This window comes from Ruditapes philippinarum, unplaced genomic scaffold (genome assembly GCF_026571515.1).
Source record: "Ruditapes philippinarum isolate M1 unplaced genomic scaffold, ASM2657151v2 ctg5120_1_1_1_1, whole genome shotgun sequence".
In the NCBI taxonomy this organism is placed as follows: Eukaryota; Metazoa; Mollusca; class Bivalvia; order Venerida; family Veneridae; genus Ruditapes; species Ruditapes philippinarum.
The window spans coordinates 68,551-82,012 of NW_026859592.1; the positions used below are offsets into that span (position 1 = coordinate 68,551).

Sequence of the window (13,462 nt, forward strand, 5' to 3'; positions counted from 1 at the left end):
TTCACTTTCATCATACATATATATGTTATTAAATATATTCAATGTAAAGAAGCCATTTATAATATTTGGTTGTAGTAATATTTGTACATGTTTACGTATTCCCCGAAATAACAAAAATAATTTTAGCCCCTAACCTACTGATTGTGTAAAATGGATTTGTCCTGCTTTGCATTTGGAACAGTTCATTTTAATTTCAAAATTAAAAGGATTTCAGTATCAAGATATCAACACCACTACCACACAGAACAGTATATATGAGCCGCATCACGACAAAACCAACATAATGGGTTTGCGACCAGCATGGATCCAGACCAGCCTGCACATCCGCGAAGTCTGATCAGGATCCATGCTGTTCGCTATCAGTTTCTCTACTTGTTATAGGGTTTGTAAGCGAACAGCATGGATCCTGATCAGACTGCACGGATGCCCAGGCTGGTCTGGATCCATGCTGGTCGCAAACCCATTATGTTGGTTTTATCATGACGCGGCTCATATATATATACAGCCTGATCATTCAGACCAGATGGGCAGGTTGACCTTTTACCTGGATTTATACTGGTAGTAAAAGTCTAACTTCCAGTACCAGCAGGTTAAGGGTTAGTCATGGAAAATACAATATAAACAAGTACACCTATTTACAATAACAATGCATTATATGATAGACTGTTATATTCAGTTCAACAAGTGAAATCAAGCATTAAGCTTTCATCTTTTCCACTAACAGTTATAATGATATTCACAAGAATGTTTCTATTCCATGCTCTTTCAATTTAACTGTCATCTATGTGTTCTTTAATTTCTTGCATCTGCCCACTTTGGATCAAACACTAAAGGGAAGAACTGTCCTTCCATCTTCTGTCCCTGAAAAATATACACAGTATTTCCAATTTTCCATTTATAAAATGTGTTCCAACATTAACCAATGATATAAACAAGAGGGCCGAGATGGCCCCGAGTCGCTCACCAGAAACAACTGCTTTTCAGTGTTGGAATGTCAATATACATTGTATTCTAATATTAAATTTGAGCATAGAATATGTTTAAACAATAATTTGAAGAAATGACATGACCTGGGGTATTTAAGCTTTAGCTTAAATGGGGCTAATCAAATTAATATGAGCAACTTGATAAAAGACTACCCAAGAATGCTACAAAGTTTGGTGATCATCTATCAACTATTTCAGTAGGAAATGATGTTCGAAGGTTTTTTCTATTTTTAGTTTTATTGGCCCCTAAAAGGGGCTAATCAAATTGATATAAGCAAACTTGATAAAAGAGTACCCAAGAATGCTACAGACAAAGTTTGGTGATCATCCATCAATTGGTTCTGAAGTAGAAGATGTTTAAAGGGGCCAATCAAATTAATATGAGCAAACTTTATAATTATAAAAGATTACCCAAAAATGCTACTGACAAAGTTTGGTGATCATCCATTAATTAGTTCTGTAGGAGAAGATGTTTAAACGTATTTCTATTTTTAATTTTAGAGGCCCCTAAAAGGGGCTAATCAAATTAATATGAGCAAACTTAATAAAAGACTACCCAATAATGCTACAGACAAAGTTTGGTGACCATCCATCAATTAATTTTGTAGCAATAGACTTTTAAATGTTTATCTATTTTTAATTTAGCGGCCCCTACAAGGGGCCAATCAAAATAATATGAGCAAACTTGATAAAAGACTACCCAACAATGCTTCAGACAAAGTTTGGTGATCATTCATCCATTAGATCTGTATCCTCTGGTAATTTAAAGTTTCCTGTCTTAAAGTTGTCACAGTTAATCAAATCCATGTACATTGTATATAGTCAGCTTCTACATAGCAACCATAGGTATAACAATTTACACAATTTTAGGAATCTAGAGTACAGGGATAGCAGACAAATATGAGAAAGTCAGGAATCTTTGATCATCATATAAGTGGTACATGTATGCTTAACCTACATAGTTTGCTTTAAACATCAAAAAATATTTTCTTGTGAATAACTGCTTGGCAGCTGTGACTGAGAAAAAAAACTGATGTACATCTACTTCATTCTGGAGAATAAATCCATGTTATGGTAAACTAAACTTTTGGGGGGTTTGGTTTTTAATAAAGATGGGGTATAAAAAGCATAAGAAAGATTGTTTTTTTTAAATGTATTTAAGGAAATACAAACCTTTGGAATTTTAATTCCATTCAGTAGGTCTTCATCTGTATTGGAGCACACACCATCTTTGAAGTAGTTTAGTACAGCAGCCCTACGAGGACTATCTGATCTAGTGTGACAAACGAAGAATGTTAGTTTGGTCATAGAACAGGCCCATCAAGATCATAAGAAAATCATTGGAAAAAAACCCATCAGAATTCCATATAACAAAGAGCCATTATTCTATAAAAGTTATTCAAATCACAAAACCTCAATGATCTGTGCCGGCAAAGCACAGAAGAAACTCATACACCAATCTTATAAGTCAGAAAATCTGGTTAAAAATACATGTATAACACAGCAAAAAGAATATGTTCTGTACCTTGTTATGCATTAGTTTTTTTAAAATTTTCATTGCAAACAAAATCTTTTTATTATAAAACAAAATGTGCCTTGCTTATCAGTGTTTATCACATTTTTGTAAACATAACACCAGTCTCACCTGTTACCATAGGAACCATGCACTGCAAGAGCATGATGAAAACTTGCCTCCCCTTTCTTCAAATTTCCACACACTGGTTTAAAGTTGGCTTTTTCTTCTTCAGTTAATATTGTCTAAGAAAGAAACAATAATTCCATGCAAATTTCAGAATTTCACAAATTTACTTTTTTGTTTTAGATTCAAAAATTGATCCAGATGAATTTAATTAAGTAAAAATACATACAGAGTTATGGGTCTTAGTTCCAAGCAATATCACAATAAAAGTGAACAGTGAATGGCATATCACTTGCATACAAAAGCTCTAATAGGAATTTTCTGAGCTCACAAAGGGGAATAATTCAGTAAAATTCTATGCTAGACCACAGACTTGCAATTATAACTCCACAGTGAATTTCAAAATATTTTTAGAGTTAATGAAAATGATACTGAAATCAAAACTTATTATGGCAAAGCTACAGTGAGTTAGAACTGTATGAATTAAAGTACAAAAATTTATAGGCCCTAATGACCTTGACATTGATCAAAATGACCTTAAATTCAATCTAAGGGCAAGGTTAATACCAGGTTTTTGGTACCTTCGTGTATTTAAAATGTCTATAACAATCTTAAAATATTTACTATAAATAACTGTTGGAGGAAAAGTAGAAAATATACTTTTAGCTAGATTGAACTTGACCAAGAGGTCAACATGCCACATAATTGTAGCTATATTTTCTAGCAAATACTTCCAAATATCAAACATCTCTGTGAATAAATGAATGCCCTATGTTCCAGTTTAACTTGGAAATGACACAGTCTCACCTATACAAGGAACAAAATAATATCTTTTTAAGGAAAGATTAAAAACACATAAGCATACATATGATAGTTACATCTGTTACTGTAGAGATCCAAATTATGATGGAAGTTGACAAAATAATGTATGAAATGTCCTATATTACAACAACTAACATGGTGTAGCATTACCTTGATAGATTCCATGTCCTTGAAATTAAAATCAGTCACTGGTAAAGGCTTCCCTCCATCACGTGTCCATCTGAAAATAGTATTACATGTAATTTTATAATATTGCTTAATTTGTAACAATGCTTTTCATGGAATAATTGTGATATTTATATACTTTTATACACATGGATGCTATCAATTTATGAAGAAATTTCACTTTTTTCTCTACAAAAGTAGGTGATGTATTATAAATTTGTTGTAAATCCCCCCCCCCCCCCCCGGACAGGTTATATGGCCTTATATGACAGCTGTTTACAATATATCCCTCACCTTGCAGCTTGATGGCCTGGATTATATTTTAAAACAACCCTTGATATAGGGTCTTAGATCTTACACACGAGATCCTTACAATAAACTGTCTTACCTGGTACAATTTAATTACCTTAACTACCCTAGAGAATGTAGTCTCTATCTAAAGTACATGAAAGAGCATAGTACTGACCTTGTTTACTTTAAAGGGCCAGGTTGAACCTATCTTACCTGTGAGAGCCTGGAATATATTTCAATGCACCATTCTCCTCTGTCTGATCATCTAGAGCAATATGTACCTAAAATAATATAGTCTCAATGATATTACTTGTTTATTCTAATTAAAAACATTTTCTGTTTCAAATTTTCTTATCACTTTATAACATTGGGAAGAATGGCTAACAAATTTAATTTCATAACATTTAAAGCAGCATGCCTCCAGATGAGCGAAAATATTTCAATAAATTCAAACTTTGAGAAAAATATACTAAGATTTTAGGAAAAGTAGAAAGATGCAAGATTCAAGTAATAATTAACATGTAATAAGCAATTAATAGTTAATTTTTCATTGTGTGTAACTATATTTCTACTGCGTTACTAACGCAGTAAGGGCAATTTTTGCATATTTTGTCCTCTTTTAGTAGTTAACGTGGGATATAAATGCTATTGTTAATGTGTAAATTGCTTCCTTTTGGTTAATATACAATGTTATACTTTTTATTACATTTCAAAATTTTTATGAAAATAAGCATTAATCTGGAGGCATGCTGCTTTAATGAAAATGATTGTCTCTTACTTTTATAACATAAATTTTAAACAAACACACAGATTTATACCCTGTCACAATCTTTTAACATATATAATAGCTAAGTGACCTTTGATGAGGGGATAATTTGAACAAGCGATGTAGTAATCCACTAGGCAACAAAGCATATCATACAGTAAGCCTTGTGTTAACAGTGTTGCCAAGATGCTGGGGAAATGGGTTGGATAACCTCAGTAACCTATGAATAGCCAAGTTAAAAAGGGTGCAAGTAGGGAAACAAGTTTGACTTTTCATAGTGCTGGTTTATGAAACAAAGGTTTTGGAGGAATCAAAAGCTTCATTATTATATATATTTTATTCTAACTAACTTGATACTATTTCCCTCTCAAACAGATTGGGCAATCAAACTGCATTATTACACAATATATGCATAGAATTTAAAAAAAACTGATGCTTATGCATCACATGATGTCAGTTTTGACATTAACTAGAATTGCCACTGTCAGTGCATGAATACACCCACATACCACTTTGTCAGAATCAACAGTGGCCATTTAGCACTAAGGACAACCTCCCTGCCAAATCTGAGTTACTAAGCCAGTGCATTCCTAAGTTATGTATTCTACATGCTTCAAATGTGAAAATGTCAAAATCAATACACTGCGGATAGGCAGTAAGTATGCTTAAGCATATGAGCAGACAAGCTTATTATAGTAAAAATCCCTGTGACTTGACCTTTGACACAGTCACCTAAAATCAATAGGGGTCATCTTCTAGTCATAAACAATCTCAATACCAAATATGAAGACTGTTGACCAAAGCATTCTAAAGCAATTGAGCAGAAAAGCTATTTTAGTCAAGGCCCCTGTAACCTTGACCTTTGACCCAGTGACATCAAAATCAACAGGAGTCACTTAATGGTCAGGATCAACCTCCATGCCAAATATAAAGACTGTGTGTCAAAGAAATCTTAAGTTATTGGGCAGACAAGCTTTTTGAAGTCAATAGACCCTGTGACCTTTGACCCAGTGATCTCAAAACCAATAGGGGTCATCTACCCATCATGACTAACCTCCATGTCAAATATGAAGACTGTGGGTCAAAGGAATCTTAAGTTATTTGGCAGACAAGCTTTTTTTAGTCAAGACTACTGTGACCTTGATCTTTGACCCAGTGACCTTAAGATCAATAGGGGTCATCTACTAATCATGACTAACCTACATGCCAAATATGAAGACTGTCTGTCAAAGGAATCAAAAGTTATTGGGCGGACAAGCTTTTTTTAGTTAAAGCCCCTGTGACCTTGACCTTTGTCCTGGTGACCTCAAAATCAATAGGGGTCATCTGCTTATCATGAATAAAATCCCAGGCTCCATGATGACTCAGTGACTAAATGCTCATATTTTCATATTTTTGTCCTTATGTCAAAGATCAAGGTCAAATATCAAGGTCACACATAATATGAGAGGTAAAATGCTTGATTGCTTTCACACAATCAGAAATATGTTTTTTCCAAAAGCAAGATAATTCTTATAATCCAAAGTGGGTATGGCAACAGATACGGTACAAGGAGGATTTTCTAACAGGATAATAAGGAGACTGTTACTGTTAAATGACACATTGGTGAAGTTCTTGTCCAGTAAGAGTAGTCCTGATGCCTACAAAATGAAGTTAAATTATATATAAAATAGTATACATCCCTTACATATATAGGGCCAAAAAACCCTTCTTTGTAGAGGCCGAATATAGGCTGCTTCCCCAACCAAACTAGTCTCCTTTTTTCCCCAGTTAGGTCCTCAAAATTCCCCAGTCTTTTGAAATTTCCCATAGAATTTAGAATAAAATTAAATGATGGTGTTGAATTAAGGTCTTTTACTGCCTTATCAGTACTTTTTCCTTTTCTATTTTGAAGAACTTGTTAAAAGTTTGTGTTAAATTTAAGACCCCTTTTCCCAAAGAATGCCAAAATCATGCATATTTTCCCCAAGAAAAAGGCTGAGGCCCCTCCCCCAAAAATGGTGTTTGGGCCCTGATATAATACTCAAAAATGCTGGATCTAGTCCCAATCCAAAATACAGGCCATTTTCTACAATTTTTGAAAAGAAAATTTACAACATTAGACAAATATCTGGAAATATGTCCAATAATTAAACAGGCAAATTCCCTTAATTATCATATCAAATACTGTATTCCTAGAAACTTTCATGACAATATTTCGCGTTTTTTATAAGGATGGTGTTTTCGCGGAGATAAACTTTCGCGCAATCATAGTAACCACGAATTTCGCGAATATTAAGTCACTGGGGGTAAAGAGCAAATATATTACTAATATCACAATTAGTTTTCGGTATTTGTTCACTCTTTACCTGCAAGACAAGACTCAAAGCATAAGATATTGACAAAATTTTCAAATTATATTTATAAACAATCTATATGTAAGATACAAAATACCATTCCATTTTGAAGTAATTCTCGGATACCAGAAGAATAACAAGAACTGTCGGAGGACAATAAGGCTCGACTATTCGAAAAAGTTGTCACAAGGGTGTTTCATTGAGTATAATGCTTACCTATATGAATACATAAAATTGTCCGAAAACATACAAAGGCTTGTTATTAAGATGTTTTATCGAGTTAATCACTGCTTTATTATTATGAATGCATAAAATTGTTCAAAAAAAGGCTCAAACCCTTCAGTAGTTATGGAGATACCACCTTACAAGCAAAAACTTTACCTAGAATTTCTTAGACAAAAAAGGGGCATAATTATGCAAAACAAGAGGGCCATGATGGCCCTAGATCGCTCACCTGACCCATCAAACTCATCCGAACAATTACCTAGACAAGCATTCTGACCAAGTTTCATGACAGGTGAGTCAAAAATGTGACCACTACAGTGTTAACAAGGATTATCCATATTTGTGTGGCAGTGTGACCTAGTTTTTTACCCAGGTGACCCATATTCAAACTTGACCTAGAAATCATCAAAACAAACTTTCGGATACTTGGATCAAAACAGTAGCAACTAGAGTGTTAACAAGATTTTTCTATTTTTAGCTCCGGTGACCTAGTTTCACATGTGATTTCGAACATATCCGAGCAATTACCTAGACAAGCATCCTGACCAAGATAATTGAGTCGAAAATGTGACCACTAGAGTGTTAACAAGGTTTTTCCATATTTGGGCGGTGTGACCTAGTTTTTCATCCAAGATGACCCATTTTCGAACCTGACCTAGAAATCATCAAAACAAACTTTCAGACCAATTTACAGGATATTTGGATCAAAACAGTAGCCACTAGAGTGTTAACAAGATTTTTTCTATTTTTAGCTCCTGTGACCTAGTTTTTCATCCGAGATGACCCATGTTCGAACTCATCCGAGCAATTACCTAGACAAGCATCCTGACCAAGTTTGATGACAATTGAGTCAAAAATGTGACCACTAGAGTGTTAACAAGATTTTTCTATTTTTAGCTCCTGTGACCTAGTTTTTCATCCGAGATGACCCATGTTCGAACTCATCCGAGCAATTACCTAGACAAGCATCCTGACCAAGTTTGATGACACTTGAGTCAAAAATGTGACCACTAGAGTGTTAACAAGATTTTTCTATTTTTAGCTCCTGTGACCTAGTTTTTCATCCGAGATGACCCATGTTCAAACTCATCCGAGCTATCACCTAGACAAGCATCCTGACCAAGTTTGATGATGATTGAGGCAAAAATGTGACCGCTAGAGTGTTAACAAGGTTTTTCTATTTTTAGCTCCTGTGACCTAGTTTTTCATCCGAGATGACCCATGTTCGAACTCATCCAAGCTATCACCTAGACAAGCATCCTGACCAAGTTTGATGATGATTGAGGCAAAAATGTGACCGCTAGAGTGTTAACAAGGTTTTTCTATTTTTAGCTCCGGTGACCTAGTTTTTCATCCGAGATGACCCATGTTCGAACTCGTCCGAGCTATCACCTAGACAAGCATCCTGACCAAGTTTGATGATGATTGAGGCAAAAATGTGACCGCTAGTGTGTTAATAAGGTTTTTCTATTTTTAGCCCCGCTGACCTAGTTTTTCATCCAGGATGACCCATGTTCGAACTCATCCAAGCTATCACCTAGACAAGCATCTTGACAAAGTTTGATGAAGATTGATGCAAAAATGTGACCGCTAGAGAGTTAACAAGGTTTTTCTATTTTTAGCTCTGGTGACCTAGTTTTTCATCCGAGATGACCCATGTTCGAACATATCCGAGCTATCACCTAGACAAGCATCCTGACCAAGTTTGATGATGATTGATTTTTGCCTGCTAGAGCGTTAACAAGGTTTTTCTATTTTTAGCTCCGTCGACCTAGTTTTTCTTCCGAGATGACCCATGTTCGAACTCATCCAAGCTATCACCTTGACAAGCATCCTGACCAACTTTGATGATGATTGAGGAAAAAATGTGACCTCTAGAGTGTTAACAAGGTTTTTCTATTTTTAGCTCTTGTGACCTAGTTTTTCATCCGAGATGACCCATGTTTGAACTCATCCGAGCTATCAACTAGATAAGCATCCTGACTAAGTTTGATGATGATTGAGGCAAAAATGCGACCGCTAGAGTGTTAACAACTAAATGTGAACGGACGACGGCCGACGGACAATCATCGATCCTAAAAGCTCACCCTGAGCATGCTCAGGTGAGCTAAAAAAACAAATCAGAGTTATGGGACTTGTGCCAATCATGTTAAATAATCACAGAGAATAAGTGTGTGAAGTTTCAATACATTCCCTTCAGTAGTTATGGAGATACCAGCTTAAATGCAAAAACTGAACCACAGGGATGCCGACGCCGACAAATGGGTGAATAGTCGAGCTCAAAATGCATTCAGATGACAAATAGAGTTAAAGTAACGTCGAGTTAAATAATCGTATAATTTATGATGAACTTATTTTCTGAAAACAAAGTCATTGTTTGAATTATATAAATTTGAACAGTTAAAAATAAACAGAAAACGTTTATTCATATTGGCATTATTTGCTATTGTGCTTGTAACAAACAATAACACCTTCCTTTTTAGTGAGTAAAACTACTTTCATTCAAAGTATGCAAACTGTAAATAACATGTATCATATCACTTCATTTAATCTGTAAACAATGAATACGGAACTTTTAACTTGAAACGTGTATCAGTCAAGCATAGGTTAAAGTTAGGTATACTTCATCAGAGTAGTTCATAATGACATTGTGAAAATCTATGTGGTTGGAGCTACAAATGTTCGCGGATTTGTTACATGCAACTTTTTTGCGGATAGAAAAAAGTGCGCAAATGTATCAACCGCAAAAAGCACTAACTTAAAAATCGCGAAATAATTTCTAGGAATACAGTATGCCCATTTCTGTGACAGAATCATGCCAAACTTTTAATATTTGTGTTTTAATATAGTTATAAACTAATCGTTACCAAGCAACATTCCCCCCATGTTTTGGTGGTTTAGCAAACAGCTGATCATGCCAGAATCTAACTGGTGTCATGTTGCCACTTGGTTCCAATAGCTGGGACACACCAACCTGCAATGAAACAAAATATGAAATACAATCTGCCAGTCATGTGACTATAAACTGTGATAAAATTTGTAAACAACAGCAAGTTATTGTCAAGCATAAACTAAAATATGAATAAAGACATTTGGGTTAACGTTACTACAGACACCTTCACTTCAAAATGATCCAATCTTGCACAGCCAAAATAATCCCTTAAACTTAAAGAAAAAATTCATATACAGTAAACTCCGCTTATAACGAACTCACTGGGACATTCAAAACCTGTTCCTTATATCCGGAGTTCCTTGTAAGCATATAGCGAATTAGTTCGTTGTATCAGGAGTTTTTATAGCGAACAGATTTACATATAACGAACTGATTGTTTACCATTGTCCGCCATTTTTGAAGATAATTTGATTAAGAAATAGAAATATTAGTCATTTATTTATATTTTAGACACACTACCCGAGAGCGTACTTTTTGGAATTCGAAAATCATTTCTATTTCAGTTTTAGTTTTACTCCTTATCTCAATTTCACATAAAATATAATATTTTTGTTTCTAAATTATTTTCGTTTTCTTTCCATGATTGAGAATAAACAAGATTTTCGATTTTTTCCTTCCTTTTATATTGGAACATCTTCTATTATAATTTAAGGGTGACTTTTACTAATGTAAGATATAGATTTTTTTTTCATTTAAATCAAGCGTACTTAGCAGTTTGTAATGGATCATGCTTGCAAGCATGCATGATTATGTTGAAAACCGATTATAAATTATTATAATTAATTTATTTGAGCAAAACTATTGAAGAAAATAAATAAATAACCGTTTTATCTTGGTGAAAAGAGCTCATGCTAAAAATATCCAAAATAGAAAACTATACAAATTCATTTGAATAGATGTATTGAAGTACATACAACGATAAACGGTACATTTGCCGTGCGTTGAAAATGCGGGATCTATTTACGGATAGCCAATATTTTGGAGTTCGTTATAAAAGTGTAATTTTCTGTACTATTAACTAAATTTGGACTAAGAAATGAGTTCCTTATAAGCGATAATTCCTTATAACCGTGTTCGCTATAACCATATATTTTTATATTAAATAAAGAAGGACAAAATTCGGGCCAAAATAAATTGTTCCCTATAACCGGAAGTTCGCTATAACCGTGTTCGCTATAAGTGAAGTTTACTGTATAATTTTAGTGTACATAATGCATAGGTTTACGATGTAAATACATTGTGGAAAAGCTTGAAAGTTTACACAGAATATATCATCGTATTTCAGTATATTTTACTTTAAAAGAAAAAGCTGGAATATGTTTTTACAGAGAAGTTTGGGGATCAGTTTGCTTGTCTGACAGATACAATACTAAGAAGGTTTTGTTATAGATAAGAACACATGCAAGACATCTTACAATTATAAACCTTTCACAACAAATGATCTTGATAAACCTACCACAACTTTAGGAAGAAAAGCCAGGTCATGGAAGTGTTTGGTAAGCCTCCAGTGACCTAGAGCATGCATTAAAACATTGTCAGGGTCACCACTTTGGTTACTATGGTATTCATACAACATGTCCATTCCTGGGTGCTTCTCTCCTCCCTATAAAATAACATAGAATAAATGTTATCAAATAATTTCATCTAAAGATAACATATGTTTAAGGTGCAGTAATCATCATTATTTTAGCAACTGCAAGAATATTTTAATACATTGCAGAATTTGACATTAAACACATCTTTTATATATCTAATTTCTATGAAAACAACCATAAACCATGATGGCTACATAACACAGCATTATACTAATAGTGAATACTCGCACATGCAAACTTTTTTTGATGATCAAGTGGGAGATTTTTCTGATTTTAGAATTTGCAATAAACAAAGAAGGAAATTCTGACATCAAAAATAGGGAGATTTCTTTAATTTGTGAAAATACCCCGTATTTCAAGAAAAATCTTCGAAAATATGGCTGCAGAAAGTGGGAGTCTCCCGCTAAAAGTGGAAGAGTTCACATGTATGAATACTTACAAACTTACAATACAAAACATTTTTTATCAAAGATTTTGTAAATTTACAAAATGATGATCTTAATTCACATTAACAGTTTTTAAAACTACACTTATACCAAATCTGAGAGTCATTCTAACAATTCATACCTCAAACATAGTTATTATACTGTTATTATGAACATTCATAAGATGATGAAAATAGATATACAAAAGTTACCTACCAGGAAATACCTATAATCTTCTAGTATCATATCACATTGCTGTGGTGTCAACACGGGCACATTTAGAAGAAATCCATCTTTCCAAAATGTGTCAATCTGATCTTGACTTAATTTGAATTTATTCCATTCACACTATTAATTAAACAAAAAAAGAAAATTTAGCAGACAACACAAGCTTGATCTGATGAGCATTATATACAAATATAAACTTTATCTATGATTATGATACAGCTATAAATAAAACTCTCTACTTATATAAACTGTAAAAATTGTATTTGGAAAGAATATATTTTTAATATTTTGTAACATGCAAAACCAACATGTTCTTTCACATTTAACAAACATGTTCTTTCACATATTTAACAAACAATCCAGTTTATTTGAAATAATTATATCATCATACTTGTCACTATGACTGTCACTGATAGTAAATTTTGTATCAAGGGCTGAACATCTATATATTGAATTACATAGTTAATACAGTTGAAACCTTTTAAATATGTGTTTGTTTGGTTTAAAGGCACACCAACACAGTATAGGTCATATGGTGCTAAAAAAGGAAAGATGATTTTGGCTAACCTTGAGTTATAAAAACTTCAAAGCAATGCCAGAGGTCAAACCATCTCACCTGCTGAAGCTAAGAGATGAATAGACTCCGCTTATTAGAACCTATTAAGTCTCCTCTTACGATCACCCAGGGATGAACAGTAGCTGCAATTCTTATGCCACAACCATTAGATATTTGCAAAAAACAGGGAGAAGGGATTTAGATTGCATAGACATTTTAAAATGTGAATTGATACTGAATTGAATGTTAAATATCAATGATTAATTATTTGCGCGACATTCAATGATCGCCCTTCTTGTGACAAAATTTACCACCATTCACTTCCCTGAATGCCTCTGGGTCTGAATTGAATTGTGTCATGTTAGGAAGCTATTAAGCTACCTTCATCATTTATGGAAGGCCGGTGCATATACTACGGTGCATGTATGTACCTCAACTACATGTAACTCTAAGAGAGCTACCTAAGGTCTATTGC

The 13,462-nt window shown here is 33.9% G+C and overlaps 1 protein-coding gene across 1 annotated transcript in view; it reads right to left on the reverse strand.

Moving 5' to 3' along the window:
* The window catches only part of LOC132757187 (phytanoyl-CoA dioxygenase domain-containing protein 1 homolog), a 16,925-nt gene continuing 3,463 nt past the window's right edge, over positions 1-13,462 (reverse strand). Inside the window, exons 3-11 of the mRNA XM_060748393.1 lie at positions 12,420-12,551; positions 11,640-11,786; positions 10,098-10,204; positions 6,258-6,309; positions 4,117-4,184; positions 3,598-3,667; positions 2,632-2,744; positions 2,160-2,259; positions 1-861 (exon numbers count right to left, since the gene is read on the reverse strand). Of these exons, the coding sequence (XP_060604376.1) occupies positions 793-861; positions 2,160-2,259; positions 2,632-2,744; positions 3,598-3,667; positions 4,117-4,184; positions 6,258-6,309; positions 10,098-10,204; positions 11,640-11,786; positions 12,420-12,551 (858 nt within the window). The 3' untranslated portion in view covers positions 1-792. The remainder of the gene's footprint in view (positions 862-2,159; positions 2,260-2,631; positions 2,745-3,597; positions 3,668-4,116; positions 4,185-6,257; positions 6,310-10,097; positions 10,205-11,639; positions 11,787-12,419; positions 12,552-13,462) is intronic.